The sequence below is a fragment of the Pan paniscus genome, chromosome 2, assembly GCF_029289425.2.
Source record: "Pan paniscus chromosome 2, NHGRI_mPanPan1-v2.0_pri, whole genome shotgun sequence".
Lineage (NCBI taxonomy): Eukaryota > Metazoa > Chordata > Mammalia > Primates > Hominidae > Pan > Pan paniscus.
In genome coordinates, this window is record NC_085926.1 from 98,847,000 (window position 1) to 98,874,552 (window position 27,553).

The window sequence follows — 27,553 nt, forward strand, 5'->3', positions numbered from 1 at the left end:
GCCAATTACAAATTGGAACAAATGTCATTACCTGGGTGCATGTGTTGGCTCTTACTGCTCATTAAACATTTCCAACATACACATATTTTGGGAGTCTTTGTGCTCTATTGGGGACACAGGTGTGGAAAAATAAAACTCAAGAGTAGGATTTCTATTTCTGTTCTGTACAATAAAATTCTTTGTGGATTTATAGTAGCCTGGAAATATATACATTGTAGACTGAAATTCTGCCAATATATGTTACTTCATTTAGAAAGATATATACTTAAAATGTCAATTTAGGAAAAGTTGCATAGAATGGAGTTACCTTAACAAAGTTTCCATTCCTAATAGTTAATTCTATACAATGTTGCAGACTAATTAAATCTAATTTGCTTAATATTTTGAATGCCCTATTGTGGAGGACAGGGACAGTTTACTGCTTAAGGAAATCTACTGTTGAAATATTTTGTTAATTACTGGATTTTTCAGTAATACTCTTATAATTGCAGTTTGATAAATCCCAATTTTCACATTTTGGGTCTGCTCCCATTAGAGGACGCCTGCATTGCAAGCCTCACTGCTTCAGAATGTTGTCACAGGGAAGCTTAGTTCTGCATGCAAAGTTTCTGCTATTAAAGTGTCCACAAAAGAAGCATGAAATAAACCAAATAATCCTAAAAGAAATTAGGTAAGGGGGTCTGAAAAAGGCCCTTGCTATGTTTAACAATTTTTTTGTTAAACTAATTTTCTGGACATAAGAGCACAGACTCTGGAAACAGATTAAATCCTATGCAACTACATGCTAGTACAAGTCAAAGTACTTAACCTCTGTGTACCTCAGTTTCCTGCAAAGTAGGAAAAATCATACCTAGTCTCATAAGTTTCTTAAAGGTAATTAAAGTTGTAACAAAGGCCAGGCATGGTGGCTCAGCCTGTAATCCCAGCACTTTGGGAGGCCAAGGGAGGGAGATCACTTGAGCTCAGGAGTTTGAGACTAGCCTGGGCAACACAGTGAAACCCCATCTCTACAAAAAAGACAAAAATTATCCATGCATGGTGATGGGCACCTGTAGTCCCAGCTACTCAGGAGGCTGAGGTGGGAAGATTGCTTGAGCCCATGAGGCACAGGTTGCAGTGAGCTGAGACTGCACCACTGTACTTCAGCCTGGGTGACAGTGAGACCTTGTCTTGGGGGGGGGGGGGCGGGGAAGCTGTAACAATGTCAAACACAAGAAGTATGAATTAAGTATTAGTAACAATGGTGATTTCTAGAAAGCAGAGTTTGTGTTCTACAAAGTCTAAGGACATATTACAAGAGAGGAAAATGTTCGAAAAATCTTTACAGCAAGCATCACAGGTTCCAAAATGCAAGCATTTCACAATAAACATTACAAACCAAACTCATTCATAAATATCGATGCAAAAAAACCCTAAAAATATACTGACAGGCAGAATCTGGATCTGACAGCACATAATACAATAATAAATTATTACCACATAACAGTTTATCCCAGGAATGTAACATAAAGGGAAAAAAAAGGTCGGGCGTGGTAGCTCACGCCTGTAATCCCAGCACTTTGGGAGGCCTAGGCAGGCAGATCATGAGGTCAGGAGATCGAGACCATCCTGGCTAACACAGTGAAACCCCATCTCTACTAAAAAATACAAAAAATTAGCCGGGCGTGGTGGTGGGTGCCTGTTGTCCCAGCTACTCGGGAGGCTGAGGCAGGAGAATGGTGTGAACCTGGGAGGCAGAAGTTGCAGTGAGCCGAGATCGTGCCACTGCACTGCAGCCTGGGCGACAGAGCAAAGACTCTGTCTAAAAAAAAAGAAAAAGAAAAAAAAGTAAGCCTATTTCCACAGGTGCTGAAAAGTCATTTGAAAGAAACGCTAATTCTGAATAAATAAGAATTCAGTGGAATACTTTCTTATAAAATATATCTTAAAACATCTAAATCAAATGTATGATCCTCCTTTACTAAACATGCCAGACCCTTGCTGGCACCAACAATGATACTGGGTAAAAAAACAACGGGACTGTTGATAACTGAGTTGAATTTCCCTTTATTCCTATACACCAATAACAGACAAACAGCAAGCCAAATAATGAGTGAACTCCCATTCACAATTGCTACAAAGAGAATAAAATACCTAGGAATCCAACTTACAAGGGATGTGAAGGGCTTCTTCAAGAAGAACTACAAACCCCATAATCTCAGCCCAAAATCTCCTTAGGCTGATAAGCAACTTCAGCAAAGTCTCAGGATACAAAATCAATGTGCAAAAATCACAAGCATTCTTATACACCAATAACAGACAAACAGAGAGCCAAATCATGAGTGAACTCCCATTCACAATTGCTTCAAAGAGAATAAAATACCTAGGAATCCAACTTACAAGGGATGTGAAGGACCTCTTCAAGGAGAACTACAAACCACTGCTCAAGGAAATAGGAGAGGACACAAACAAATGGAAAAACATTCCATGCTCATGGATAGGAAGAATCAATATTGTGAAAATGGCCATACTGCCCAAAGTAATTTATAGGTTCAATGCCATCCTGATCAAACTGCCATTGACTTTCTTCACGGAATTGGAAAAAACTACTTTCAATTTCATATGGAATCAAAAAAGAGCCTGCATAGCCAAGACAATCCTAAGCAAAAATAACAAAACTGGAGGCATCACACTACCTGACTTCAAACTATACCACAAGGCTACATTAACCAAAACAGCATGGTACTGGTACCAAAACAGATATATAGACCAGTGAAACAGAACAGAGGCCTCAGAAATAACAGCACGCATCTACAACCATCTGATGTTTGACAAACCTGACAAAAACAAGCAAATGGAGAAAGGATTCACTACTTAACAAATGGTATTGGGAAAACTGGCTAGCCATATGCAGAAAGCTGAAACTGGATCCCTTCCTTACACCTTATACAAAAATTAACTCAAGATGGATTAAAGACTTAAATGTAAGACCTAAAACCATAAAAACCCTAGAAGAAAACCGAGGCAATACCATTCAGGACATAGGCATGGGCAAAGACTTCATGACTAAAACACCAAAAGCAATGGCAAAAAAAAAGCCAAAATAGTCAAATGGGATCTGATTAAACTAAAGAGCTTCTTCTGCACAGCAAAAGAAACTACCATCAGAGTGAACAGGCACCCACAGAATGGGAGAAAATTTTTGTGATCTATCCATCTGACAAAGGGTTAATATCCAGAATCTACAAAGAACTTAAACAAATTTACAAGAAAAAAAAAACAAACATCCCCATCAAAAAGTGGGTGAAGGACATGAACAGACACTTCTTAAAAGAAGACATTTATGCAGCCAACAAACATATGAAAAAATGCTTATCATCACTGGTCATTAGAGAAATGCAAATCAAAACCACGATCAGATACCATCTCATTCCAGGTAGAACGGCAATCATTAAAAAGTCAGGAAACAACAGATACTGAGAGGATGTGGAGAAATAGGAACACTTTTACACTGTTGGTGGGAGTGTAAATTAGTTCAAGCACTGTGGAAGACAGTGTGGCGATTCCTCAAGGATTTAGAACTAGAAATACCATTTGACCCAGCAATCCTTTTACTGAGTATATGCCCAAAAGAATTATAAATCATTCTACTATAAAGACGCATGCACATGTATGTTTATTGCAGCACTGTTCACAATAGCAAAGACTTGGAAGCAACCCAAATGCCCATCAATGATAGAGTGGATAAAGAAAATGTGGCACATATACACTATGCAGCCATAAAAAAGGATGAGTTCATGTCCTTTGTAGGGACATGGATGAAGCTGGAAACCATCATTCTCAACAAACTAACACAGGAACAGAAAACCAAATGCCACATGTTCTCACTTATTAGTGGGAGTTGAACAATGAGGACACATGGACACAGGGAGGGGAACATCACACACTGGGGCCTGTTGGGAAGTCAGGGGCAGGAGGAGGGATGACATTAGGAAAAATACCTAATGTAGATGATGGGTTGATGAATGCAGCAAACCACCATGGCACTTGTATACCTATGTAACAAACCTGCATATTCTGCACATGTACCCCAGAACTTAAAGTATAATTTAAAAAAGGTAAAAAAAAAAATTATCACTTTAGGAGAATTTTAATGACTTAGATAAAAAGTAAATTTTCATACAAATTTCTTTCTACATTGTGAAAATAAATTCTATTTCTTTCCTATTCTTGCTTTTCCTTTTTTTAAAAAAAAAAATAGAGATGGGTCTCACTATGCTGCCCAGGTTGGTCTCTAACTCCTGGCCTCAATAAATTCTCCTGCCTTGTCCTCCCTAAGTGCTGGAATTACAGGTGTGAGCCACTGTGCCCAGCCTCACTTTTCCAGTTATAAAGAATGTGTCAGTCTAAGGCTTTCCCTCAACACCTTAGTGAAATGTGAAAAAAGATTTTGAAATAAAAGCATCTGATGTTTGAAAACATACTTTATAAATTAAACATGCTAAGACTTATCTGTGGATTACTGCAAACAGGGGAATATAGTAAAAACAAATGAATTTATCTGTATTAGTGCAAGTAGCTCAACATAGTAAAAACAATAGAATAGAAATGTTTGGGCTTTACCCATCTGCCAAATGAAAAAAAAAATCTCCTTTTAGGTTAAAAGGATCAAGATGTAGGAGACTGGATGGATATTCACTAGATCCCTTCATTTTCTCAATCTCTTCATCTATTTCTGGGCTGCTCATTGTAGATGCTTTTTCTTGGTCACTACTATCAGTATCTGTTTTACATGGTTTGTCTTATGTCTCTAACTGCTGTGATTTCTTGAATTGTAATCTGTCATCTAAGTCTAAGGCTTTATGCTTAATCATTTGCGGTCTACTAGCTGGACTAGCTTCAGGAATGTCAGTGTGTTCTACCATTAAGGTCAGTTTGGCTACTACATCGAGGTGGAGGTTGTTGTTACAGCTTTTAGAAACATGTCTGTTTTTTAAAGACATAACACACGAATGAAGAAATTCAGAATCTGGATAAAAGGTCCATAATGCTTGACCAGGAAAAATGTTCCCCTGAGGGTCTTTTTAGATATTCTTCTCTCAGGCTGCCTGAATCTATGCTCAACTCCTTTTTTCCAATTTCTTGTTTTAATCTGTTTATATCCTTTACTAGTTTATTTATTGCTTGTTCATTGTCTTCCATGTTTTTTTGCATATACTCTTTAATTCCTCTTGTAATGAAGCATTACATTTCATTTATCTTATGTACCTCCTTTACTGATCCATCTTCTTCAAAAAATTTAGAGCTGTGTGTTTTTACTGCTTGGCTAAAACCAGTGGATGTACAGGAACCTGATACAGTTTTATAACCTAGTTGTTCAGAAATATCCAGATTGGCAACCACTAAAGGTACCCTGTGAAAAAGTCCTCTTTGAGGTTTCAAGGCATGTTTCAGTCGATGAGTAGAGCAGCTTTCTGTTATTATACTTGGTGTTAATAGTAGAAAAATAAGTTCTTGGTTTGAAAAACGCTCCTGCAAGTTTTTGTGAAGCAGCCTCTCTCTAAACGTCATGATCTGATCTGAATGACGACAGAATTTGTACCAACCTATCACATTCTTTTTGACATTGGAGAATATTTTCTTCAGTGCTTGCTCATTTACTTCACTTGAGGAATTATAAAAGCTAAAAAAAGCATGGAATATATTTCTGAATGTCAATTGTATAAACAACTTCAACATCATCCATTTGGGAATCAGTAATGCTATTCTTGCCTTCATCTTTTACTTCCTCAAGAAGAACACCTTCCGTGTCCCAGACAGTGCTGGGGTTGTGTAAGGCAAGCTGGTCAACACAAAGCCCAAGAACACCTGCTCTTACCCTTCATGCTGCCGTCACCTCAGGCTTCAGGAGACCTAACTTCACAACTTCATTAATCTAAAACGCGTCTAAAACAGTTTATAGAAAAGGAAATTCTCTCTTTTGTAAAAAACAAACAAACAAACAAACAGACAACATAAAATGTATGCATCAATGAGTCAAAGGAAGCTCTTTCCATAAGTATAAAATAAAAACCTCAAGGGATACAAGAGCAGTACCATTAATTAGCAACTTGTTTCTTAGTTTTATATAAAATAGACTGATTTGCAGTAGAAAATGCTTTAGAATTTGATGAAATAAGGTAATTATTTTTATTAGAAGCCAGTGTGGCACATCATGAGACCCTAATAAGAATAAAATCACCCACAGAATTAAAAAAAAACTATATTCATGGAAATCTCCATAACAGAAATATTGTCGATTCTGATTTGCATCTGTAAGTGCCCACAAGCCACATTTAGCTATATTCAGACCTGAGCGGGTATAATCTAAATTTAAGCATCCTCTAGCTCTTGACATTTGGCCACAGCTCCTGTACCGCATTTCATCAACACTAAGCCTGAGTAACGTATACCTGAAAAACACCCTTGAGAAATATTGCTGTCTTTAAGCTCCAGCAGGGAGTTCCACTCACCCACTAGTTGGTTCTCAAAAAACGGACCTCCTAAGTGTGGCCATGGAACAGGTATATAAACAGCTCACCAGCGTCCTGGGCTCTGTGACTCTGTGGCTATCAGCTGCCTTTGCCTCTGCTGTAGATGGGTCCCCTGTGGCCTATTGGTAGATGAAGGGGAGAAGGGAGAGGGGAACCCCACTGAAGAAGTCAGTCTAGGCAGAGGCGGGCAGGCCTGTGGGGAGCTGGCATGTAAAAAGAGTAGAATGCTGTTGTCTCCTCACTTATTGAAAGGCTACTTACCAGTAGTTCTAAGTTTCAACAGGGGGACCAACTTTGCGCTCCACCCACCCCACCCATTGTCCTATGCCGGTGACAAAGAACTGACTAATAAAACCAAATTTACACCACAACAGCAAACTGGTTTCAGCAATGGGGTATAAAATGATTCATAACTCAACTGTAGCCCACATCCACCCTGAAGACCATTGCTGGAAAAAGACAGGCTCCAATATTGTTGATGCCATCACTCCACAGGACAGAATCAATAACGACTACAGAAAACCCGCCCATCCATGATAATTAAGTGACCCTGAAGTAATTACATATGAAAAGGCCAGAACAGCAGCAACTGAAAGTCCGGACCAACTCAAGAACATCACTAACATTCTTTCAGGAAGGATGGCGTCACTTCTGGAAAAACACTGATGGTTATTTTTCTAGAAAATTGGGGAAATCCTGCTGTCTGCTTGGGCATGTGCTAAGTTGTAGCTTTGCAAAATTTCATGGTAGCTTGAAGCTCAAGTAGAATAGAGTAGCATAAGTAGCATAAGTAACGTCAACTTTACTATGTTAATACATACAATATAATTGACTAATATACAATGCTAATTTTTAATACATCACTCAGTAGATTACTAGCACATTGCCCTTAAACATAAAAAAGAACGTCTATAGAATTATGGAGCATCACAAAGTAATATAAGTCCTCCACCTTTTAGAGTATTCCTAAGCCCCTGAAGAAAGCCATAAGAGGCTGAGGATTACTCTGGACGTGGGCCAGGCTTTCAGTTCATGCTGTTTATTCATGTACCTCTAAACGTGGAAACATAGTAATTGCTCAATAAACATGTTCTGAAAGAATTAATGAATCTGCTCTTCTACCCCTTTAATGCCTGGGGCTAGAAGAAAGATGAATGAAGCCCGAGGCTTTGCAGGCAGAAAGGAAAAAAAATAATTAGAGGGTTGGGAAATAGCACAATCAGCACAAACAAGTATTTTTTGAAAAGTAATCAAACAATTAGTCTTTAATAAGTCCTATTTGTAGGACTGTTGTTTTTTTCCTCAGAAAAAGTATATGTTTTCATGTGGAAAAAAAACCTTTTCCTTCTTTGCCTGAAAAATAACTGGAGAGCAAATTTTAAAGCAAATCCTACACTATTCAGTAATTATTTCCTTTAAACATTACAAGATCTGTTGAATAATGAACCCACACCCAGTTTGACAGAACACTCTGTTATGCCCCATGGCTTGGAGAATTCTGGCTTATCTCAGTCTTTAAGATGCAGTCTGCGGAACAGGCCCCTGGCAGGCTGAGCTCATACTGAAGGTTAAACTACTCACAAAAGTGCAGCCAGCCGTACCACAGAACAACAATGCAAAAATGACTAGGAACAGCAGCCACTGCTGGGATTCCAGAATGTTCACAGGCCTGTTCTGAAGGGAGCTCACAGCTCATGTTGGTGCGGATGTCACAAGAGAAGTTGCTCAGAATTGCTTGGAATTGAATAACAGCAGTGAGAAGCAGCCCCTCATTGGCCCGCTATAGAGAGTGAATGGAGCCTCTACACATGAAATGGGAGTGCAGCATTGATTGGAAGAGAGGATGTGGGGAAAGGGGTATGGGAGGAAGACAAGGTTAAAGGGGGGAAAGAGGGCGTCTCTTTCCAGTAATGTGTACTCCCAATGGCTCTGCCATAATTGATCACCATTTACAGGTTTCTAAGGTTGTCTGGAAGAAAAGACACACTTTTTCTAAACAGAGGGTCATTTTAAAGACAGTCCTTTGAGGAAGACATTATTGGAGTTTTTCTCAGTTTTACTCTCATTCTGTGAGAGTTGGGGAGGCAATGCTAGTAAAAGCGTGCATTTCACCCACGGCTAACTATATAATTTGCAGGGTCAGATGCAAAATCAAAAGGTAGGACCCTAAAAAGAGTGCCATTGAAGGCACAAAATTCAACTTTTACTTTCTTCCACCATCTCTGTCTTGACCCATCATAATGTTTATTTGCTATTTAATATTGCACTGTACAGGTGGGTACAGACCCTCAGCCCACTCTCTTCCCCCTCCACTTACTATCTCCCTCCAGCAGCAGTTCCAGGATCAAGATCAAAGGGCTTTACTCTTATCCCCCAACCCACCCCCCAGGGGAGAAAAGTCAATCTCCCTTCCCTGCGGGTCTGCCATCCCAATTCATAGACCTCCAAGGGATTGCCATTTCTGCACTGGGACATACTGTGTACCTGATGCAGGTGAGAGGGAGACTTGCCCCAACCAAATGCCCTACTTAATGCACAGTGGCTCTGCCAGACACTGCGAGGACTGCTGCCGCCATGCCCGGCCGGATGTCATTATGGAGGTGTGCACACCCAAGTCCCTGCTGGAGGTGGAGGGCAGCTGAAGTCGCTGAATAGGGATGGGAAGTGGAAGGCAGCCAAGCAGCAGGGACACCAGGGCAGGAGGACATGACAGTTGAGAATCAAACTAGGGGAGGGGCTGGGAGGCCAAGCATAAGAACCCAGGCTCCAAGCCCTCTGCGCCTGCTCTGTTGTCTGATAGGACCTCACTTACAAAATAAAACGGAAAGATAAATTAAGAATTCATGACACTGACAGCAGGGCATTAAACCCAGAATGCAAGGTCCTTTAAGTGCACTGGTCATCCGATCTTGAAGCCAGCCCTGACCCTTCCACTTCCAGTGCCTGCACACTGACCACAACGCTGGGGTTCCAGGTCATTTCATTTCCTGTGCTCCTGGCATAGAGTTGGGAGCATCTCCTTCAGCTACTGTCCCAAACTAACCCTGCTTCACTCGAATGCTCTGGCAGATTCTCTCCCTGACACCACAAATGTTTAAAAACTATTTATCTTACCCACTTGCCACATCCTTTCCTAGTTTAGCAGACCTGTTAGGCATTAAAATTGTTGGCTTTATTGCCTGTAGTTTTTTCCTTGCCCGTGTTTTATATGTGCACCCCACAGAGAAGTTCAGAGTGTTGTCTGTTAACTGGTTTAAGCCTTGGCAAGGGCTTGATTTTGAAGCAGAGACTGTACACTCGCACACACACATTTTTCCAGTGAATTCACCACTTTGTTCATGTTATTGCTACAGGAAGTGTGTCTGGATATTTTTATTTATCAGGACTTTGTTCGGATATTTGTCTTTCAAATTATAAAGCCAGGTCACATTAGCTCTCAGATAGTATCCAAAGTCAAAGCCGTCAAATCAGCAAAGGTTTTTCTTCCTTTTCAAATGTTCTTGTCAGCTTTTCCATGTAGGAGTGGGGAGTCAGGAATAATTTACACAAGATGAGTTTTTAACATTGAGTTCAAAAGTACTGGAACACTTATAGGCCATGGAGAAAAGCACTTTGGCTTGGTGTTCAGCTATACAGGCTGAGGAGTCAGCCTGCTACTTGCAGATTTCTTAACCTCTTGGGGACTCACTGTCTTCAGTGGGACAAAGAGAATGCTAATAGTACCTCTTTCATGGGGTTGCTGTAAGGATTTAATAACCCATTTCCATAAAGCCCTAAGCCCAGCACATTGTAAGCGCTCAAAAATATTAAATCATCAGCTAACAGGTTGATAAGAAGTGCCACTCCAGCATTTGACCATCTATGTGCCCAGCCTGGAGAATGGAACACAGCAGTGGCAAACCTGTGGCAAACCCTCCAACCCTTGATTTTGTCTCCCTTTTCTTGATGCAGAGCATCCCCAGTGGCAGAGAAAAGGCTGGGCTATTACCTTGGGATCAGATTGTGAAATATCTGGGGGACCATGCTAAGAATTCTAGGCTTTCTCCTGTATGTAGATTGCATATAGATTTTTCAACTAAACTGGGGTACTGTTGAAAGGGAGCACAATTAATTATATCAGAACAGCAGGTGTCAACCATGACTATGCCAGATAAAACAGGGTATATAGTTACTTTACTAATAGGGTAGAGTCAACCCTTTACCCCAGTTGAATAATTTTTTCTCCTGGATATTTTTACTATAGGCAACTAGGCAGGGAGCCTTCCCTAGCAAACTCTGGGTAGTCAGCTATTACAGCTGTGAATATATTGACCCTGATTGTGGAGCCCATCAGGGAAGGTGAGACTCAGCTCTGGTCCTCAGGAGTTTACTATTTTGCTGGTGAGACATGACACAGAAGAAACACACACACGACAAAAACAATTGGGGAACAATACAGAAGAGTATAACCTAAGGCTGGCTTTCATAGCATAGCACTTGGTATGACCCACATGTGTCAGAGAGCACTGAATTTCCAAGGAATGTAAAATATTTAAAGGAAAATAATATGTGGATAATCAGGAAAGTTGATGTGACCATGTTCCTTGGTTTTGAAATGTAAAAAAATAAAATTCTAAAGTTTAAATGCTATCTTATATATCTATTCCAGATAACCCTTTAATATCCTTTTACTGGCAGCTGTCTTTCCACTTAAGACCCCTTCTCCATAGCAAGACTTTTGCAATGAATCTGGGACCATATATCTTTTTGGCCCATGACAAAAAGGGCCATTAGCCATTCAGGGACACTCTTTTGGATATTATCGAGAATGACTTTTTAAAAGTTAGATTTTGATCTCAGTGCATTGTGGATTACATTTGAAAAAACTGTGCTTTATATTAAAATATTGTGAATTTTTGTATTGTATTTCCAAGAAAAGATAGACTTGGCAACAGTTTATCATTTGAGGTCAAGCAGACCATGAAAACATTGTAGTTGAATCCAGTAGAAAAAAACAGGACTTTGAAAGGATGTTTTCTTTACCAAAACATGATGAAATGGTCATCTCTTATCATACAATAGCTTTCTGGTATAAACTTATGGTGAATTGTTTAAGAGATGGTGTACATTTATTAAGAAATTGATACCTATTAGGCGAATTTCTTTAAAAATCCCCTTTGAAGCTGAAGTTCTGGTAAATTTTGCGCCTTGGAAGAAAAAAAAATCAAATGATTCTGGGATTCCTGTTTTTTTAAAATGATAAATTTGGACTCATCTTGAAGATTTAAAGCCAAATACTTCCCAAGTGGTAAATCTATTTCCAAAGAAATAACTAAGAATTAGATGACATTTTGAAAATAATTTTAAAAGAGAAAAATCTATCTTAAATGGTACCCACAGCTGTTTCAGACTTTTTGGGCCTTTCCTTTTCCTCTTTCCCACCTATTCATCCACCCGTCCACCCGTCCACCCGTCCACTCATCCATTCCTTTATTGTGTTTCTGAAATCAATGAAAACATTGAGGGTAAAAAGAAATCTAAGGATCCTGGGGTCCTTAGCTCCTGGGAGTTTTCTCCTTGGGTGAAGTGTAGAGGCAGACAAGACACACAAAAATAAAAACAAATAGCAATTGATTAACCTTAAGAATGATAAAGCAAATGGTAAGCCTCCAGGATATTCATGGAGAGGGACTGAAATGTCTATCCTGGCCAGAAATGGCCTTGTGTACAGTAGATAAAGTAGGACTTGATGGATGGGCAGCACATAATAAGCAGAGATGGTGGTGGTGGAGGAAGGGGAGAACAAGTTTTGAGGATGAAATGAGTGCCTTACATACTTAAACCTTAATGAGGAGATAGCCATAATACATCTCCCCACCCACTTTTTAACCATTTTTTACAGGACATTATAGAAGCAACACCTTTGTCCTGTAGAACAGATAAAGTTCCCTAAGTTCTGAGAGGCAGTAGAACACAGTGGTTCAGAGCTCAGACTTCCTAGCTTCAAATCCTTTACCTGCCATACAGTAGCTGAGCAGTGTTAGGAAGTTTAAAACTCTTGGAGCTTCAACCTCCTTCTGGGTAAAAGAGAACAATACTACCTATCCCTGCATAACTGCCATCTTGCATCCGTATCGAGTCTGATATTCACTCCTGGCAGCTGTCTTGCTCCCTGCCTTTGAAGCCTCTTGCCGTCTCTCTAAGGACTCTGCCAGGAAGAGAGGGCTCAGCTGGCTTCAATGGCTGGTACTACATCATTTCCTTCTATTGGTTTATCCTGCTTCTTTTTTTCATAAGTTATTTTTTTCATCTTCTTTATATTCCCTATGTAGTTCCTTCAGTTATTTTCAACCCCTATTTCTGTTTTTCTTCAATGAATGCATAATCACTTATGATAGTTATATTTCAGTGTAATAAACAGTATCAATCTCTATTATTTTATATTTCATCCCACTTTCATAAAAATAGAGCATTCTTAAACACTTTTATGATAGAGAAGAAGAGAACAACTGAAATTCTAAGGGTTGTCATGGTAAAATAGGAAAAATTGTGCATTTCCTCTTGCCGTCTATACCAATATAAAGATTAAGGGTAAACCTTGTAAATGGTACTAATAATCTGTAGAAATATAAATTGCATTAAAATTTATAAGCATACAATTTATACTGATTCGTATCTGATCAATCGTAAATCAACTTTGCTTTTAAATGTTTGAAAATGTTTCACTGTGAAACAAAGTGAGAAACTTCAAAGTAAGAAACTGATGGTTGAATTTTAGCCCAAATGCACTGAGATAGATTTGCCATCAGTTAGGTAAATTAAAGCGTCATGCACTTATTTTTATCTGTTTAGTAGGACAGGTCAAAATTCTCGCTATCTTCTTGCTAAAAATTGCTTTATTTGAATAAGAGATTGAAAAAGTGAGATCTAGAGATGACAGACTTTTTCAGGTATATATTTTTGAGGGAGTCACCATATTTTTCTTTGGAGGCCACGGCTAAGGAATTCTAAGAGGCACCTGATGACTCTCTTCACCAAAGGCGCGAAACAGTCAGCTTTGACACAGGATACCCTCGATAATTAAGAGATAATAATGACTTTGGGAGAGAGCTGTGTGTATGCATCAGCTACTGTGCCATCATCTTAGATTTTGCTTGTTTTGTTTTTTAATCTTGTTTTGAGAGTTGACCCTGACGAGAAACATACTTGGGTATGATAGATGGGCATGGCTGCCTTTCAGTGACTAACAGCTCTGCTAAAACAATCTACCCTCTACAATTTTACCAACACTATCTCCGCACCCACAAATATAAAACAAAACCACAAAACTGCCACTTAGACCAGGCTTTTTCAACCTAGGCACTAACCTCTTAGAGCTGGCCAGAACTTTAGTGGAAAGTTAACCCAATAGTTATTAGCAATTGAGACAAAGCTCAGAAGTGTTACGTAAATTATCCAAGGCCACTCTGCTTGTTATAACAGCAACTGACAAAATTTATAAAACATGCCTACTCTGTGCTAGAGTCTATATTCGCTTCTTTTTTTTTAATTTTTTTTTATTTTTTTGAGATGGAGTCTTGCTCTGACGCCCAGGCTGGAGTGCAGTGGCGTGATCTTGGCTCACTGCAACCTCCCCCTCCCAGGTTCAAGCAATCCTCTGCCTCAGCTTCCTGAGTAGCTGGGATTACAGGCACCCATCCCCATGCCTGGCTAATTTTTGCATTTTTAGTAAAGACAGGGTTTCACTATCTTGGACAGGCTGGTCTTGAACTCCTGACCTCGTGATCCACCTGCCTCGGCATCTCAAAGTGCTGGGATTACAGGCATGAGCCACCACACCCAGCCTATATTAGCTTCTTTATGTGATTCAGCCATAGTCTTTACAATGCTTCTGAAAGATTATTCTCTATTTTATAAATGAGAAAAATATAATTCAGATAATTTAAACTACTTACCCACAACTATTCCACAATAAGTCCTGTTGAATTTGAACCCAGGTCTGTCTGACTCAAAAGTAAACAGGTATTCTTTCCCCACATCATGCTGCCTCTCAAGTGAAGACTGATCTTTCCTAGAACACAGATTTTAGCATCCTTGTCCAGGACTTTTTTCAGCTTAGAGCATTTCCAGTGCATTGGCACTGCATCCTTTTCCTCACTAGAGCTGGCATCACTTGGAGGAGTTATAGGCAATAGTGACTGAGAGGCCTGTGCTGAGTGTGAGAAATACACTCCCTGAGAGAAATGAGTGTGAGGGTTAGCAGCTGTGAGAACACGAGAATTAAAACATTTGCACCCCATTAGTCCCTTTGGAGTCCTAACACCTGGTTGGAAGACAAACTCTTCAATCAGAATTTGTCATAGTGAACACATATTTTTAAACTTAAGCCTTTTCTGCAGTAAGGATACTAAAGCAATTCTTCAACGTGCACCACATAACTGGCTGTAGTTCTTCCTCTGCAGGTGACACTGATTAAAGTGTCTTCGGATGTCAACAGAACATCATTAAGTATGAGTCTTTAAAGGTCAACACTGAGAAAGTTCTCAGCTAATGAGACATTAGCAAAATTACTAGCAGCTGACCATAAAAGAAAGAAGCAGAAACTTAAAATGTTAACCAGGAGTTAGAACATTCATGATGTGAGTAAAAAAAAAAAAGACATAGGAACTTAGAGGATCTATGAAATGTGAATCATGTTTTATCACGTCATCGCAGGGCTCTGGAGGCAATTAATATTTATTAATAGCCACCGGGGAAAATACTATTTTTCCTACTGCCCCCTCTAGTACAATCTTAAATTTTTACAGAAATTTCATATGAATATTAATTTCCAAAATGGCAAAAGGAAGGTTTTATTTACTTTTGCATGGAAAAGCAGTAAGTGACTTGAAAACATCTCTGTCAACACTTAATAAATAGAAAGATAATAGATAGGTATTAAATGTAAAAATGGTTATAAATGATTATTTAGTGGAAGTCCTGGTCCACAGGTCACTAAATGTTAGCTTGAATATTTCTGAATAATCAACAGCTTCTCAATTCAATGGTAAAATGAAAAATGATGGTAAACATATCATTAAACAAATGAAATGTGTCAGACAAGGCTGTACTTAATATTTGCTTCGCAACTGACGGTAATTCACTGTGTTTGGGTATAGTTCCATGCAACTGAAAAACATACCACTACCTTATTACAAAAGAAAGTAAGAGCAGGAGCTGTAAGTGATGCTTTTTTTCCATGAAGAAATAAAAATTCTTTGCTCTTGTATAGCACTTTGCACTCAAGGGACTTTAATTCATCACTTTATAGTTACAAATACACTAAACCACCACAGCATACCTGTGAAAAATACATCCAGTGAACTGATATCAGAAAGGGAATTGAATAGAGATGCAAATTTTAAACATACAGCTTGTGGCAGACAGGATAATGCCCCCAATAAAGCTTGCTTACATCCTAATCCCCAGAACCTGTGAAGATGTGAGGTTGCGTGACAAAGGAGAATTGAGGTTGAAGGTGGAATTACAATTGCTAATCAGCTGATTTTAAAATAGGGAAAGTATCCTGGATTATCCAGATGAGCTTACTACAATCACAAGGGCCCTTAAAATTAGAAGAGGAAAGCAAGAAAGGGGGCCAGGGTGATGTGATGTGATGCGATGGTGATGGTGATGGCGATGGCGATGGCGATGGTGATGTGACGTGATGTGATAAGGGCTTGACCCACTGTTGTTGACCTTGAGTGGAAGAGAAATGCAGTAGCCTCTAAAAGCTGGAAAAGACATAAAACCAGATTCTCCCCTCAGAGCCTCCAGAAAGGAATGCAGCTCTGCCCACACCTTGATTTTAGCTCAGTGAGACCCATGTTGGATTTCTGACCTACAACTGCAAGATAATAAATCTGTAATGTTTGAAGCCACCAAATTTGTAGTAATTTGTTTTAGCAGCAGCAGGAAATTAATGTATGGCTGCTTAATCAATTAGGAGCAATTAATGCAAATACAGTCACGGAAGACTATAAATAACCAATTTAAACAACCAAAAAATAACATTTAACTTGGAACAAAAGTTCATTTTTGAAGTAATAAAAGCAGAAGCACACAAATCTCTTGGCTTAAAGAAATACGGAAAAGGAAATATGTACGAGGAATGTTTTTTCATTTCCACTAGAATACTAGAAGAGAAAAGGAATTAATAAAAAGAACATATTGATCTACAATATGAGGTAAGAGTTTTAAAAATAATTGGAATAGCCTTCTTGGAGTTGTGGAATCTTTATCCCTAGGCTCTTTGAGGTGCACAGTGACCTATTTTATCTGCCCTAAATGACTTCAATAGCTACTTTCCTGATGACAGGACTTAGATTAAACAATCTCTCACATCCTCTTCCAGCCTAAATATTCTACACAGAGTGAAGTCTATTCAATTCTGTGGCACAAATATTTAGTGCCTATCTACTTAATGTAAATTATTTTGATATGAATAACCAAAGAATAAGGCATAAGCTTGACTTTAAGAAGTTTTCAGTATTATAGTTAACCAAAGTAAATAATCAAGCATATTTAAGCTAGACTGAAAGAATCATAAGGCATAGATAAGTGATATATTGATAAAAACCCATTAAATATATAAAAATCAATGCATTCTTATTGGCCCTAAAACCCAACCAACAAACACTGTCACTGGTCATCTTTGGAAATAATCAGAGCATCAACTCATAACAATGAAAATTTACCCTGCCTTTCTTATTGAAAGTAACGGCAAAAACTGCAATAACTTTTGTACCAACCTAATAAAACCAATATATATGGAAAATAAAAAAGCAGATGAGAGAAATTTCTTCTTTATCATTGGCTAAAATAGGGAGAAAGAATAATAGAATGAGAAAATTGCTGTTTATAACTCCTGAATAAAATAATAGATCTGGGCAATGATTATCAAAAGATGCTAAAACCATTAGGTGAAAATTTGATGGAGAATTTTATTGTGAGAGACCAGGCTGAGACCACCTAAACACATCAGTCTTAGGATCACTAAATGGGACAGGCAGCCATTATGCACCTCTTTTTGTGAGTCATTAGGAAATACATAGTACCACCTGTAAAGTACTACATTCCCCCTTCCCCCAAATTCAAATCTAATACAGCCTCTAGATCTAATTACATCTTCGTAGGAAATACAGGGGATAGGAGGAGCCAGCTCAGAAAATACAGAATGGAAGCAACCAGTTCCATATTCTATAATATAGAATATGGACATTCTCTGTGATAAATGACCCAATTTCTCTAGAAATCAATGACATTTAAAAAGAGAAAGTAGAGAGGATTGTTACAGAATAAAAGATACTTAAGAGGCATAATCCGATATATCATATAGACCTGTTTGGATCCTGATTCACACAAACCAACCCTGAAAAGACATTTTTAAGATCACTAGAGAAATTTAAATATGTTCTAGGTATAAAATGGTATTATAGAATTATTGTTATAATGTGATAAAAGCACAGTGTTATTAAAAATATTTTTTATCTGTTAGAGATGCATACTGAAACATTTTTAGATAAAGAAATGTGATACCTGGTTATGCTTTAAATACCCAGCAATGAATACAGTATGTATGAAGGAATACACAGAACAAGATTAGCAAAACAGTGATATATATTCAAGCTGCATGCTGAGATATGAGGTTCATTTTAATACTCTTTCTTTGGTTGTCTGAAATTTCCTGTAATAAAAAACTTTAAAGAATGAACATAATATAAATAAATAAAAGTGTCCCTAGTCCATTTAATCAATTTTCATCATTGAAACAGTGAAAGGTTAAAATATTTGTGCAACAAATTTTCTTCAGTTTTCTGAACATATTTTTTATCAGTAGTAATTTGACTTCTATTACTTTAAGATTGAACACTTTTCACCTTATATGGAAAAAGAGCTTACAATTGACCCAAATTTCAATTTATATAACAAAAAAACTATCATAATAAAATATTACTCCTAATGCTCAATGAAAAAAGGGTTAATATGTCATCTGTTTCTATTTGTGTGGGGGCAAACACACGGCTTCCGGTCACTTTTTATACTAAAAAGTGAATAGAGTGGAGACTTCTTTATGGTTTTTGTGGTCAAGGTTAGTGTTATTACATTTGTCAGAAATGCTTACCTCTCAGTTTTTTGGTAACAAACCAGTAGGTTTGCTTTAAAGTGTTTGTCTTATGTAAAATCTAGTTTAGATGCTTAATTAACAATATTACTCTGTTGCCAGATTTTGAAGTCCAACAGAGACGTCTGTATGAGAAACAAGAGGCTACAGGACAAAACAGATTCATCTTCAACATTCCCTGCATATTATCAGAGCTGATATAAAGTAATTGAATTCATAGGATAACACCTCTGAAACTTATAGGAAAGCTCCTAAGCAATAATCCTAGCAGTGGAACAAAATATAAACCTCTTATTAGACTATCCAGAAAGCCTTTAAAAGTATTCACAACAATAGAGGATCCTTTAAATATTTATATATATATTTATTTATTTATTTGACAGAGTCTCACTCTGTTGTGCAGGCTGGAGTGCAGTGATGCTATCACAGCTCACTGCAGCCTCAGCCTCTCCATGCTCAAGAGATCCTCCCACTTTAGCCTCACAAGTAGCTGGGACTACAAGGCATGAGCTACCATGCCTGGTAAATTTTTGTATTTTTTGTAGAGAGGGGATTTCGTCATGTTGCCCAGGCTGTCTAGAACTCCTTGGCTCGAGTGATCTGCCCACCTCAGCCTCCCAAAGTGCTGTGATTACAGATGTGAGACACTGTGCCAGGCTTTAAAAAAAAATTATTCTTAAATGGTTTTATTTGCAAATAATTTTTCTGGAGAAGGCTCAAAAGTGACCCACATCCTCAATTTACATTTTAACATAATTTAAAACATTTTTAAAGCAATATAAAATTTTATAATACATAGAAAAACTTTAATCTTTTTCTCTGAAATACTCTAAATTTTTTAAAATATAATACTTTTTTTTAAAATGTAACTTTTCATGAAAAAACACTCAAAATGCTGTAGTTGTACTATCAAAAGATAGTAAGGTACAGCATTAAGGAAAACTAGTCCACATAAAATATGTTACAGAGACTTAATCCCAGACATTTCAGCTTGTTTTTGTCCTTATGAATTCTTAAGTTATATAGCCAGGGACAATGAAGATAACTATTTCTGCATGTAATAATTTTTTTAATGTAAAGAATTATGCTATGAGTTACAACAATTATGAAGATGTCTTGTAATTCTACCATTTGATTAAGCTAAGGATGTAGAAAAAATAGTTCTTGACATCAAGATTTGTAGGTCATGTTACACCCCCCACCTCTTACCTCCTTTCCTTCTCAGCCCGATACCCAAACTCCTTACCAACTATAGCTTCTGTGAATTTCCCTTCAGCGGGAAGAGGGAAGTACTGGTTTGGTGATACATTGCTGCCGTATCCCAGGAGAAGACCTTCAAGCTTTACATTTGGACTTGGACGCAGGAACTTCAAGAGGATGGAGTCACTTGTGGTATTGATGTGGACTTTCAGGTTTGGCCTTTTACCTAACAATGGGAATGAAAACATCGATGGCTGTTACTTCCCCTTTTTAGCATCCTACCCAAATTCCCAGCAAGTGTTGGTGGCTAGAGGCATTGTTCTTGAAAAACATGTTGTCTACTTTGCTACTCAGTATTACAGCACACACACCCAAACGCCCAAAATGAAGCTAAATAACATAGAGCAGCCTAGAATAAAAAAGTATATCTTGCTGTTCAATACTTAGTAGTTTATTATTGGGCAGATAGATGGAATTTGGTTTATTTTGGCTATTCAAAGTTGGCCAGAACCTTTGCTTTATACACACTGTCTGGGTATGGTGAAAGGACCTGAATTTTTTTATTGGTAAAATTGAATTACTACAGCTCAAAAACGCCCAGCCTCCTTTATGAGGCTTTCCAGTGCCACATCCACAGGTCTTAGTCATTGACAGAGTTGGAAACAGAGGGAAGAAAAAAGATTTTTGTCTTAGGGATAACTGACGTGGTAGAATAGGGAATGCTGGAAGGCAGAGAACGGTTGAGGAGGAAAATGACTAGTTCCATTGGGAGTACATCTGGGAGTACATGGAGATGCCCAGTAGTGAGTGGGATTTCTAAGTGTGATACTCAGGATGGGGGTAGAGACCCATCTGGGTGTCATTAGCTTATAAGTGATAATTGGATGAACTTTCCCAGAGAGATGCCAAGAATGAGAAGAGAGACCTTAATCAAATTCTCAAGACGTTTATTTTTAAACTACTAAGGCAACAGAGGCAAATAATCACACTAACTAAAGGTTTTGACCAAGTGGTGAGGAAACACATTGTCTTTTGCCTTTGGAGCCAGAAGGAACCAGGTTCAAACCCCACTTCTGTGACTCTGGCATCCCACTGAAGATACTCGAGCCTTATCTTCCTGGTTTCTAAGTGATATATAACATTTACCTTCTTGCTGAGTTATTTACAAAGGTTAGTGTATTAGTCTGTTGTGGCACTGCTATAAAGAGATACCTGAAACTGCGTAATTTATAAAGAAAAGAGGTTTAATTGGCTCATGGTTCCTAAGGCTGTACAGGAAGCATGGCTGGGGAAGTGCAGGGAACTTTCATGGCAGAAGGTGAAAGCAAAGCAGGCAAGTCTTACATGGCCAGAGTAGGAGGAAGAGAAAGAGGAAGGTGCCACACACTTTTAAACAACCAGATCTCGTGCAAACTCTATCACGATTGATAGGGGGAGGTTGCTAAACCATTAGAAACCACCCTTGTGATCCAATCACCTCCCACCAGGCCTTACCTCTAACATTGGGGATTACAATTCAACATGAGATTTGAATGGGGACATAGAGCCAAATCATATCAATCAGTTAATGTAAATGGCACAACCTTAAACCTGGCACATAGTAATTGCTCAACAAGTGCTTACTAATACAGGTCCACAGTTCTTTAGCCATGATTCAGAAATCAAAAAACTTTGTAGTTTTTTTGTGTCTTTTTTTTTTTTTTTTGTAAGTTTATCTCAAACTCATCTGGCAACACATCCCAGTCAGAACCATCCTGAGGCCATTCAATCTTTCTTTAATCCACTAGGGTGACTATTCATGTGTTTCATTGAAGAAACGTGTTCAGTTAAATGGTGTTGATCAAGACCCCACTGAGGAAGTTATGTAATATATAATCTTGGCATCCTAGTTCTTTTCTAACCCTCCTCTCCAAATTTCTGAATTCCAAAACATGTCTGGCCCCAGGGGTTTTAGATAAAGGATTGTGAACCTGAATTATGTTTTTTCTTTATTCCCCAGAGATTTAATATTTAAAAAATATTTTGACTATTGAAAAGACTGCATTTACCGACTTAATAATTCACATTCTATTTCTCATTAATCAAAGACTTAGATTGTACAAATACCAATCACCACTTTTGTGCAGCATGTGCTCCCCAACATCATCACAATGAATTTATTCTACGCCACCCAAAATCAGCCCGCACAGCCTCAGTATAACCACAGAAAATGATTCAATTAGGCCTTTGGAAAAAGAAAAATAACCCTTTCTTGGATACCAAGTTGTGGGGATTATTCATACCTCAGCAGCTAAGGCTATAGTTTCCATGTATGTGCATAGCAGTTTTTACTTTCCAAGAACTTGATGACATTTTTATAAACTTCTTGAATCTCAGACTGCTATTGTTATACTGTGGCAAAATAAAAAGCCAGGGATACGAGTGGCTTATCCAAAATCTGTAAAGGGACCTTACAAATCAGCTAGTATAATTCCTCCAAATGAGGAAATTGAGGCACCCAGCACGTTAAAAGTGGGTCAAAACTAGATCTTGGGTTCTCTCTAGGCTGGACTGCACTGCTCTCTTCTCATTGAGAACTTTGTAACTATCCAAAAGAGTAAGGAGTGGCCACACCACAGATCATAATGCTCAAGTTGGGGTGCCAACTGCTAGTGTTTTGTGTGAACTTTGCCAGGTTTTGATAAGATGATTTATGCTTCAGATAAAACACAGATTTTGTCAAAGTCAATTTTTTCCCTTTTTAATAATGTGCCTAGATTAACTTTAGTTACTTCACCCTGCTCAATAGAATGGAACCAATGTAAAATCGAACACATATTCTGCTACCTTAGAAGGCTATCAAGTCTCACAACGAATCCAAACTCAACCAGCTTGTTTCCAACACTTAGTTGGGAGGGAGCATTTAACAAATCTTAGTACACTTAGGCTGCATTCATATTTGACAAAGAGCCAACAGTCACAGCATCATCATCACGTTAGACTTTTTGCTCATGGACTCTGGCCTGATGAATCACATTATTTCTCCCATGGGAAAGTGGAAAAGATGGCTACATCAGATGAGAACAAGGAAGGCTGTTCCATTTTTCCAAACAAAGTGGAAGTAATCCACCTCCTGTGCACAGGACTTTTCATGACTCCAGTCTCTCTCCCTTTTGCTAACAATGTATATCCACAAATACATCAATATCATATAACTATTCAAATGAATTGGCATTTAGCTGTTCTACTTTTTCTAAAATTCCAGTTCATACTACTCTCTCGAGCTAAACTTAAAATGTTCTGAAAAAGAAAAATACATACAGACAAATCTCATCTCAACACAGCATCACAAACTTAATTTTAAGACCATTACCTGAGTTCTTTTTTTAGAGCCAGTAACTCAAATGTCTTCATTATCTTACCACACATTACTTCTTCTCTTATTACTTTTCAACATTTCTCATTTGTTTTTGACCCTTACAATCCTCTCACATTCTGCAATGCATATGAGGCTTTGGCCCTACACCTTTGCTCAGGTTGTCCACCCAGTATGGATTCCCTCTATCTTTGGTTTGCCTTCCCTACATGCCTTGACTTACTCAGTTATTACCAAATTGACTCTTTCAGTGTCAGCAAAAAGGTTAAGCAAGTTTTTTTTTCCTTCAATATAAATAAGTTCAAGTGTTCCTTTGAACGAATGTTTAGATGTGTATTAAATGACATTTTACACTCTTGGACAATTTCTCCAATAATTTGAGGTATGCCTATGTACATTCTACACTAATGTTTAATCTTTGATAATACATTTATTTTCAGTGTAATTCTGGTTTAATAGTTTGGAATACTAGTCATAAAATGGCATCTTTCAACAGTTAGTATAAAGACCTCTGGTGAGTGCCTTAAGGTAGGGATCTTAAAAAATAATACCACATGATACAAGCTTAACTAGTACAACATCTATAAGTAAAAATGGTATATATGTCACCAGAAGAGCCCAGGAGTTCAGAAACATAAGACTACTGGAAGAACGTTTTATTGCACCTTATGTGAGGAACAAAGCATATGTCAAGAGGAGTGAGAAAAAATAAAAACAGAAGGTAAACATTTTGGGAAAGTAACACTAGTAGGCCTTAGACAAAAAATTGCATATTTGCAAAGTAGAATCTTGGATCTACGATGGTGGTTTCTAATCCTTTGTTTGCAACACCTTAGTGCATCTGTTAATATTTCAAAGAGTGTTATGAAATTCTTTTAAGAAAAGTCTTTCTCAGAAATGACAAAGGTGACATTACCACTGATCCCACAGAAATCCAAAAAACCCTCAGAGACTATTACAAATAACTCTATTCACACAAACTAGAAAACCTAGAAGAAATGGATAAATTACTGGAACCATACAACCTCCCAAGATTGAACCAGGAAGAAACTGAAATCCTGAATAGATTAATGAGTTATAAAATTGAATCAGTAACAAAAAGCCTACCAACCTGAAAAGACCCTGAGCCAGAGAGATTCACAGCCAAATTCCACCTATAAAGATGAGCTGGTACCGAATCCTACTGAAATTATTCCCCAAAAAATTGAGGAGGAGGGACTCCTCCATAACTCATTCTATGAGGCCAGTATCATTCTAATACCAAAACCTGGCAGAAACACAATGAAAAAAAGAAAACTTCAGGCCAATATCCCTGATGAACATAGACGCAAAAATCCTCGACAAAATACTAGCAAATCAATCCAGTTGCACATGAAAAAGCTAATTTGCCATGATCAAGTAGGCTTTATTTCTGAGATGTAAGGTTGGCTTAACATATGCAAATTAATAAATGTGATTCATCACATAAACAGAACTAAAAACAAAAACTGCACGATCATCTCAATAAATGCACAAAAGGCTTTTGATAAAATTCAACATCCTTCCATGTTAAAAATCCTCAACAAACTAGGCATTGAAGGACCATAGCTCAAAATAATAAGAGCCATCTATGACAAACCCACAGCCAACATCATGCTGAACATTGAAAAGCTGGAAGCATTTTCTCTGAGAACTGGCACAAGACAGGGATGCCCACTCTCACCATTCCTATTCAACATAGTACTGGAAGTCTTAGCTACAGCAATCAGGAAAGAGAAAGCAAGAGAAAGAAATAAAAGACATACAAATAGGAAGAGAGGAAGTCAAACTGTTTCTCTGCAGATAATATAATTCTGTACCTAGAAAATCCTGTAGTCTCTGCCAAAAGGCTATTAGAAATGATAAACAACTTCAGCAAGTTTCAGGATACAAAATCAATGGACAAAAATTAGTAGCATTTCTATACATCAATAATGTCCAAACGAAGGGCCAAATCAAGAATACAATACCATTCACAATAGCCACACAAAAAAAACTACCTAGGAATACAGCTAACCGTGGAGGTAAAAGATCTCTACAACAAGAATTACGAAACACTGCTGAAAGAAATCAAAGATGACACAAAAAAATGGAAAACATCTCATGCTCATGAATAGGAAGAATCAATATTGGTAAAATGGCCATACTGCCCACAGCAATGTACAGATTCAATGTTCTTTCTATCAACTACTAATGACATTTTTTTCACAGAACTAGAAAAAACTATTCTAAAATTCATATGGAACCACAAAACAGCCCAAGTAGCCAAAGCAATTCTAAACAAAAAGAACAAAGCTAGAGGCATCAAACTACCTGCCTTCAAACTATACTACAGGACCACAGTAACCAAAACGGCATGGTACTAGTACAAAAACAGACACATAGGCCAATGTAACAGGTTAGAAAGCCCAGAAATAAGGACACACACCTACAACAATCTGATTTTCAACAAAGCCAAAAAAAAAAACAAGCAATAGGGAAAGGACTCCCTATTCAGTAAATGGAGTGGGATAATGGTTAGCCATATGCAGAAGATTGAAACTGGATCCCTTCCTTTCACCATATATAAAAATCAACTCAATATGGATTAAAGACAAATATAAAACATAAAACTATAAAAACCTCAGAGGAAAATCTAGGGCGTATCATTCTGGACATAGGCCTTCGCAAAGATTTCATGACAAAGTCTCCCAAACAAAAACAAAAATGGAGAAGTGGGACTTAATTAAACTAAAGAGCTTCTGCACAGCAAACAAAACTATCAACAGAGCAAACAGACAGCCTATAGAAAGGGAGAAAATATTTGCAAACTACTCATCTGACAAAGGTCTAATATCCAGAATCTATAGGAAACTTGAACAAATCAACAAGCAGAAAAACCAAATAACCCCATTTTAAAAAATAGGCAAATCATAGGAACAGACACTTCTCAAAAGAAGACATACGTGTGGCCAACAAGCACATGAAAAAGTTCCCAACATCACTAATCGTTACAGAAGTGCACATCAAAAACACAATGAGACATCATCTCACACCATCAGAATGGCTATTATTAAAAAGTCAGAAGATAACAGATGCTGACGAGGTTGTGGAGAAAAGGGAATGTTTACACACTGCTAGTGGGAATGTAAATTAGTTCAGCCATTGTGGAAGGCAGTTTGGAGATTTTTCAAAGAACTTAAAACAGAACTGTCATTCAACCCAGCAATCCCATTACTGGGTATATACCCAAAGGAATAAAAATCATTTTACCAAAAAGACACATAACCCTAACACATGGTACTCAGTGAGACAAGCTAAACTATCATGGACATCCAGTCACTTATGGGAGAGAAAGGAATCATCATTATAATCCACTTAGTAGGAGGAATTCTTTCATATCTAATCTTTCATAAGGTTATCTTACATTCTCCAGAATATTTCAGAATGTGGTTTAAATTATTGATCTCAAGTTGGTCAACATAATAAAATTACTTCAAGAGAAAAGAGCAAAATATTAAAGCGCTCTTCTAAAAGTAGATAATACTTATTAGTGTAGCAACAATTATTATTTTATGTTTTCAATGTGGCAGACACTAACAAAGAAATTAAGATTATTCTAAATAGTACATATAGACTTAAAACAGATCAGGTACCGTATTAATTGCCATAAGATACTAAGTAAAAGAATAGCTATAATACTGATGTCAGTAAAATAATAACATCATTTCAGGATTAAACACATAACCCTATTCTTATCCATAGTGTGTTCTTCTTTTATTGCACAATTTTCACTTACAGTGCCAACCTCTATACTCACTCAGCTACTTATTTCATTATACAAAATCAAATTTTCTAAGATATCAAAATAATAAAGTTAATTCCTGTCAGTTGAGATATGGCATATGAAACACAGATTTTAAAAACTGATAAATTGGACTAGTTCAAATTTTTAAAGTTTTGAATTTTAAAAGAACTAACAAGAAAAAAAAGGCAAGCTACCCATTGGGAGACAATATTTGCAATGTATATATATATATCTATTGAAGGACTTGTATTTATGTAAAGAAAATAATTCTATTCAATAAAAAGAAAGAAAAAACATGAAAAAAATAACAAAAATTTAAATAGATTCCTCATTAAAGGAGACAAGAAGCACATGAAAAAATGCCCAACATCTGGGTTTGGGAGATATTGTCTGTAAGGGGTCAGATAGTAAATATTTTAGGTTTGTCAGGACAGATGTTCTGTACTACAATCATGCAACTCTGCCATCATAGCACATAAGCAGCTATAGATATCATATAAACAAATGGACATGGCTAAGTTCCAATAGAGTGATTTTTT

At 37.6% G+C, this 27,553-nt stretch overlaps 1 protein-coding gene and 1 pseudogene across 7 annotated transcripts in view; both read right to left on the reverse strand.

Annotated features, from left to right (window-relative positions):
- The window catches only part of ABI3BP (ABI family member 3 binding protein), a 244,470-nt gene that overhangs the window by 157,337 nt on the left and 59,580 nt on the right, over nucleotides 1-27,553 (reverse strand). For all 7 annotated transcript variants that reach the window (XM_034957020.3, XM_034957021.3, XM_034957019.3 and 4 more), the window contains exon 2: nucleotides 19,901-20,080. In XM_034957020.3, the coding sequence (XP_034812911.2) occupies nucleotides 19,901-20,080 (180 nt within the window). The remainder of the gene's footprint in view (nucleotides 1-19,900; nucleotides 20,081-27,553) is intronic.
- On the reverse strand, nucleotides 282-9,220 carry LOC103786675 (BRCA1-A complex subunit Abraxas 1-like; annotated as a pseudogene).